Source organism: Electrophorus electricus, chromosome 1, assembly GCF_013358815.1.
Source record: "Electrophorus electricus isolate fEleEle1 chromosome 1, fEleEle1.pri, whole genome shotgun sequence".
Taxonomy (NCBI): Eukaryota; Metazoa; Chordata; class Actinopteri; order Gymnotiformes; family Gymnotidae; genus Electrophorus; species Electrophorus electricus.
In genome coordinates this window covers 16,597,554-16,604,432 of record NC_049535.1, presented here as the reverse complement: position 1 = coordinate 16,604,432, position 6,879 = coordinate 16,597,554, and the positions used below count along the sequence as shown (strand labels likewise).

The 6,879-nt window shown below is 48.5% G+C and overlaps 1 protein-coding gene across 3 annotated transcripts in view; it reads right to left on the bottom strand.

Moving 5' to 3' along the window:
- prkcaa (protein kinase C, alpha, a) overlaps positions 1 to 6,879 on the bottom strand; it is a 113,677-nt gene that overhangs the window by 30,139 nt on the left and 76,659 nt on the right. For 2 of the 3 annotated variants that reach the window (XR_004776645.1, XM_035531377.1), the window contains exons 7-11: positions 6,655 to 6,789; positions 5,561 to 5,654; positions 2,197 to 2,223; positions 873 to 1,013; positions 611 to 784 (exon numbers count right to left, since the gene is read on the bottom strand). Coding sequence is in view for 2 of the 3 variants with exons in the window: in XM_035531377.1 (XP_035387270.1) it covers positions 611 to 784; positions 873 to 1,013; positions 2,197 to 2,223; positions 5,561 to 5,654; positions 6,655 to 6,789 (571 nt within the window). In the remaining variant the exon portion in view is untranslated. The remainder of the gene's footprint in view (positions 1 to 610; positions 785 to 872; positions 1,014 to 2,196; positions 2,224 to 5,560; positions 5,655 to 6,654; positions 6,790 to 6,879) is intronic. The other variant, XM_035531379.1, reaches the window with a different exon arrangement.

Below are 6,879 nucleotides of genomic sequence, written 5' to 3'. Positions count from 1 at the left end.
CGCCAGGGTGTGCCAGGGTGTAGAGACTTTACCCACTTCCACAAATGCTATAATGCATCTCCAGCATTTACACCGATCAGCTGTGAATACAACGGAGATCTAGGAGGCCTTGCACCCGATGTTCTTCATGGTCCTTAGCTGTGATATCCCTGTGACGTCTTATCTAAGGTGCCTCCGTTAAGCCTCACCCATAACGGCCCTGGTACGGCAGTCAAGGCAACGCATGGTAAATGAAAAGCACACTACAAAAACCACAGACCACGTCTCTCAGCATGACGGTGCACACCCAACTGTTAACAGACGCGCTTGAAATTCAGGGGCGTTCTACAAATTCAGTAAGGGCTTCGATCAAAATGACGGCCTGCGTTCTACATTTCTACGCCAGAGGTGCTGCAGCGGTACCTCGGTAGTTAAGGTCCTGGACTAGAAATTGGGAGGCTGCTGGTCCAAGCCGCACTGCTGCCAGGTTGCCACTGCTGGGCCCCTAAGCAAGACCCTTAACCTTTAATTGCTTGAACTGTAAGCTGCTTTGGAGAAAAGTGTCAGCTAAATTCTGTAAAAGTGAGGCTGCGCATTGGCAGGCCTTACCCGGGTGGTGCTCTAGTCTTACCACTGTCTGGAAGCAGGAGTGGAGCTGAGTGAGGAAGGGAGGTTTGTCCTGCTGGGCAAGAACCCTCTTCTCCACCATGGTGCACTCCACGTCATCATCCTGGATCACCACGTCCTTCTTCAGGATCTTTATGGCGTACAGCTCCTCGGTGCCCTTCATCTCCGCTAGCATCACCTGCGGAATCCAGAAAAAGAGGGAGAACGATAGCTCCAGCTGGCGACCGATACCGGAGGTGCTGCCCAAGACGGACGGAGGCACGAACCTTCCCAAAGCTCCCTTTGCCCAGCACGGCCAGGAAGTGAAAGTCGGCGAGCTTGACCCGGTCCAGGCTGCTGGAGGGGAGGGTGGACCTGCTGTCATCCAGGGGGCTGACGGCCTTCTTCCCAGGGCCCAGCTTGGCTTTCTGCGCATGGGAGGAGAAGCGGTGAGAGAACGAGTCGTGTGGAGACGAGAGAGTAAGAGGGACAGATAGAGGAAAAACTATGAAATGAGAGAAATCGGCCATTTCTGACCGAATAACCCTGGGCATGCTTCACTAAGTACAGACCAACAAGAATTCACACAAATCACCCATCCCATAAAAAAACAAAAAAAAAACAAAAAAAAAAAACAAAATGAAGGAAACCCGCAGCCTTCAAACACCTTCGTAACAGCAGGCACACATGTGGTTAGACCTTCTGGACACATGGAGGCCATCTAGACAGCGGCTGAGAGAACCGTGGCCAGGCTTTCGGAGTCTGCCTCACACACAGGGCGGGAGGAGGCGGGGCTGGGGCGGACACAGTCGCTCGACCTCCGAGGGTAGGGGGTGTTGGGTGCACAGGAGGAAAGCAGGACCCAGGCCGAGCTGCTGTCAGTGCAGAAAGCACGGAGACTCTCAGGGGCCAGACCTACGGGGCCGGTCCCCCCCGGCAAGTACCCGAAGCATCCCACAGAAATGGACGTACAGGAGAGTGCGCCGCTCTTAATGTTGGAAAGCGAATGCGATGAAAGGCGCAGCATGTGTGCGCCATCAGAAGACAAACAAACTTCATTTCAGCGTCCACATTTTGAAGTACAGCATGCAAGAGCCAGAGAGCTTGCAAAATGTTTCAGCAAAGTGCATCCAAGTTTGTTTCCTCTTTTCTTTTTTGGCTGGCATTGTGAACAATGCAAAGCTCCGCCAATAGGCACGGACAGCCAGGAAGCCATGCGCTGATCTCGCGCGGGTCTCGTGCCGAAGCTGTGCCAGTCTTGTCTAAAAACCCAGCGACAAAGTGCAGCAAAAACTCCGCACCTCTGGGAAACTCTTGCACTTCACAGACGTTCGAGTTTCGCCTTGATTCACACCCTCTCGCTCGGTCGCTTGCACGCTTTTGCACGCATGCACATGCACACATACGTCCCCACACCCCCCACACCAGAGTAGGCTGAGAAAAATACCGGCCTCTTCATCTTCCCGCTTTTCCCAGTACTACCAGTGCAGTTAATAAAGCAATCGTACCATGAATGCGCAGACCAGGCCAACCCCAAACCCAAACCCACCACACCGGAGAGAGCCGCCCTTAGCCTCTCTTTCTCTCGCTCACCCACACAAGCGCACGCACCTGTTTAACGTCTTCTAATGTCTGATCCTGCAATCACAGGACAAACATAAACACACAGTGCATGTGAATATTCTGAATATTAATGAGGCTGAAACAGGTCCATGCCTTCATCAGCTCCCGTACTGGATACTGGAACTCTTTCTAGATCTTTCCGCCGCCCGCTGGTGCTCCTCCGTTATTCATCGCCTCCTCTGACAGCCGTCTTTCCCCCATTCTCCTTCCTGTTCCTCAGTCTGAACTCCTTCACCCTTGCATGCCTTCTTGCACTCCTCTGCGCTCTGGCAGGGACTCACGCTGCCTCGTACTGGCCTGTCCTCTGTGGGGAGCAGGAGCATCTACTCCTAGGGCGCTGGAACCGGTCTCTCTGGGATGGTCCCCCTGTTACAGCCTTTCACATCTGTTACAGACTTATCCCCTCAATCAACACTATTCTATGTCTCTCCTTCACGTGTATCCCCCCAAGTGACAAGGATGGTGTTATATAAAAGCGATAATCGAACGCATGAACAAAACGAAACCACGCGTCCACGGTTCCCAATCACAAACGTCCTGTACGAGGCCCGTTAAGGGACAAGTCCTTGTGTCTGTTGGATGGATGTCATAGAGTGTCTTTTCCCTCCTCTGAAACTCCATCGATTAACATACCGTTTTTTTTTAGTTAAGAGATGAAAGGCACTCTCCTCCGCAGAGTATAATTTGAAGGAAATAACGTTGGGTGAGAGATTTAACCCAGACATGGACACAGACAGATACGGTTCTATTCTGGTCCTTCTGTAATGACGCTTGGTTGCTCAGTCTAATGCATTTCTCATGCAGTTTATCCTTTCTGTGGACTAAGTGGACTAAGACATGGATAGTCAATGTCTGCCATCTAGTGGTCACTATTGGTCAAGCTTCATCTTGTCAGGGCACTTAAAAAAAAAAAAAGTAATCCATCATAGATCTGACAATAACCAGGCATTGGCTGTGTTCTTTCAAGGAAAGTGTGTGTGTGTGTGTGTGTGTGTGTGTGTGTGTGTGTGTGTGTGTGTGCCTTTACACAAATAAGTTCTACCTCAGTGCAAAAACCCTGTGCTGCCCTCTTGTGGAAATCTGCAGGAAATCCAGTTACAGCATGTGCAAATGTTTTTGCTTCATCAAATCCACCAGTGCAAACTACAAATACTGACTTATTACTTCACATTTATTATTTTTTAGGAATATGCTGACAATGAATAAAGTCATTAGTTACAAAAATATGCACAGGTCACAGTATATTGGCCTCATCTGTGTCTTGTTCTTGATATTTTCTTTGGTTTTGTGGACTTTTTCACGTTCGCCAGTGAGCAAACTAGGGATCCTTGTCCCAGCACTTTGACTGTGACTGTGTGTGTGGCTTTCCAGCAAACCTGTGTGTGTGTGTGTGTGTGTGTGTATGCGTGCACCTAAGTTGCAGGACACGGTCGTTCAGTCTGAAGATGGAATTATTTGTGCCTTGAAGGGTGGACCAAGACCACTGTGTTGCCATGGAAACAGGCAGTAGGGCTAACGCACACCCATGAGTGTTAACAGTCATTGTGCACCTCTGACGTGTTCCGTGCGTATGTCCTTGTGTTTGTACGTGTTTATGTGTGTGTGCAATCGCAAACCTATGGGATTGCACTCGTGATATTTCAATCCCATGAACATTCTGTGCAGTCTAACCCAATCATAGCGGACAGGCAACCTCAAAGTCCTGATCTCTTACTAAGTCCCAGCCATTCCCAGCCATGTCATAAACCCCAGGGGTCTATACTGTTCTGGCTAGTTGCAAGAACTGAATCCCACCATACTAAAGTCTCAGAAACTGCAGGACTCTAAACTTTCAAGATGTTCGTGGGACCGTTTATGGGCTCCCATCTCGAGCTCTTGTCAAAAAAAAAAAAAAAAAAGCTTCTGTTGGTTTTGGAAGTCGCAAAGGCTGCACTAACATCTCCAAAAAGAAACTACCAATAAATAAATAAACATATAAGGACATTAACTCTGAATTAGGAGAAGGGCATATCTCAATGCGAATAACCACCTACAAGGTAACCATCCTGCTTAAGACTGTGGTGGATAACACACTCCGCTGATCACTTCATACCCACCAAGCTCCTGGTTCAACAAATTCGCAAATGAGCAGCTTTGAATGATAAATGATTATTAATCTGAGCGGCAAGCAGAATGTGACAGTGCCGTGCGATTCTGTGTCACGCGCACGCCTGTTTCTCACTGAGCGGTGCACACATTGGGCCTCGCCGGTAAGGACAGGAAGTCTTTAGATCCCCCCCGAAACCTTCATCAGCTGAATGCACACATCGGGTCGGGGTGTCTGATGAGGAGATGTTAAACAGGGAAAGCGAGGGGGTTTGACTGACAGCTAACCCATCAATATCCATTCAAAGCTACAGGAAGTTCAGATAAGGACCCCCCCCGCCCCCCCAAAAAAAGTGACCAGCGGAAAATATTTTTGTATAATGTTACATAATGATAGTCATAGTGATCTGTCAGCTGTAAAAAAAAAAAAAAAAGCTCCAAGGGAATGTGTTGACAAGTCATGTGACCGGCAGGAGCCCAGGAAAGCTACACGCACCTGAATAACCCAGAAAGCTGTGGGTTTGCCCTCTGTAATCCCGGGGACCCGAGGTGCCGATCAACATCGCGTTTCTCATTCCTCGCCCTCCACTCGAGCCAGAAAAATGTCTCTCTTTTAATATTTATTTTTTAAAAAGAGTTCTTCGCTTGACAAAATGAGAAATAATGCAAGACTTTAAGAAAGGTGTCATCTTTTATTCAAGTGAAGGAAAGCCAGTAGCAGGCTGCAAAAATTTTCGTCTAAAATTATTTTAAGCAAAAAAATTTCAAATAAAATAAACCAATACACGACGCCTACAGAGACACGTGTCTTTAGTTTCCACAACGAATCCTTTGTGGTCATGGTAATACTAATGTTCACAGGAGTTTTAATCAGGCACTCGCATTTTTGATCATTTTCATTGGCTCTGAGAAAAAACTTTGTACGATACACAGTGCAGTTGTATTATGGGCTGCCATCACATTTTGTACTGGAGCGGAACTGGAGGGATCCGGAAGAAAACACCAACACTCCAACCTTATGGAAACCCATTCCTTGCTCGGGGCTCAAGTTGCAACATTCCGGCCTCACGCCGCACCGCTCACACACTCTGGTTCGCACAGCGCTGGGTAATTAGCTGAGCAGTTGGACCTGGAGTGGGTGGGCAGAGTGACTGTGTTAATGGGCAGAGCGAGAATGTCACTGAGCCAGTGCTTCCGGATGGCCGGGATGGGAGACAGAGGAGGTGAAAAGAGGGAGAGAAATGTCATGGGATGATTTGGTCCTCACCTCAAACTTCTGCCTGAGCTCCACATTCCCATCATCCTCCTCTGGGATGGGCACGTTGTAATACTCTCCCTCTTCTTGGTTCAGCATCTTATACCTAACACACACGCGCACACACACACACACACACACACACACACACACACACACACACACACACACACTGTACCTTCATATACGCAAAAGCGTTTTGAGGATGTAGGCTTTGCATGAATGATGTTTACATTTATTTATGAACTGTATCACTTGATAATTGCCTTGAAAATCATTGTATAAAGAGCCACAAATCGCAGACAGGCAGACAAACAAGGCAGAAGTAGAAAGGGAGAAATAAATACGGACAGAACAGAGAAGGAGAGAGAGAGAGAGAGAGAGAGAGAGAGAGAGAGAGAGGGAGCGATAGTGAGATAGTGAGACAGTGAGAGAGAGAGAGAGAGAGATGGTGAGAGAGAGGGAGTGAGATAATGAGAGATGGTGAGAGAGAGAGCGAGAGAGAGAGCGATAGTGAGATAGGGAGACAGTGAGAGAGAGAGGGAGAGAGAGAGAGAGAGAGGGAGCAAGATAATGAGAGATGGTGAGAGAGAGAGAGGGGGAGAGAGAGAGAGAGAGAGAGAGAGAGAGAGGGAGCGATAGTGAGATAGTGAGACAGTGAGAGAGAGAGAGGGAGCGATAGTGAGACAGTGAGACAGTGAGAGAGAGAGAGAGAGAGAGAGAGAGAGAGAGCGATAGTGAGATAGTGAGACAGTGAGAGAGAGAGAGGGAGAGAGAGAGAGGGAGCGATAGTGAGATAGTGAGACAGTGAGAGAGAGAGAGAGAGAGAGAGAGAGAGAGAGAGGTCTGATGGTGAGAATTTGGCCGCTGACACATGCTGAGTGCTGTGGGCACTTTAGGCGGCGTTAGGGCAGGCACTAGTGACGAGCCTCTCACACACGCGGACAGACTCGCACGAGAACTAATCAAGCTGAAGATGGCCCAGGGCTAGTTACTGAAGAAAATCAGAGGTGGGCAGAGTAAAGATGGAGGAAATAAAAATGTAAACAAAACACACATACTCAAACACAAACACACACACACACACACACACACAATGTCCTCACCATCCACACACTGGAGCTTTAATTAGCTCTGAAACTCCGAAAGACATCGCTCCCATGAAGTCATTCCTAGTGGTTCGGTCCCAATCCCAGACCTCCACAGAGAGCCTTCGGTCCTTATCTGTGGGCCTCAGCTTACTGTCAACACACACACGCACACGCACACGCATACACACGCTCATGTTAACAATATCTTCGCTTTTGCATCATGCCTACATGTAATCTGAC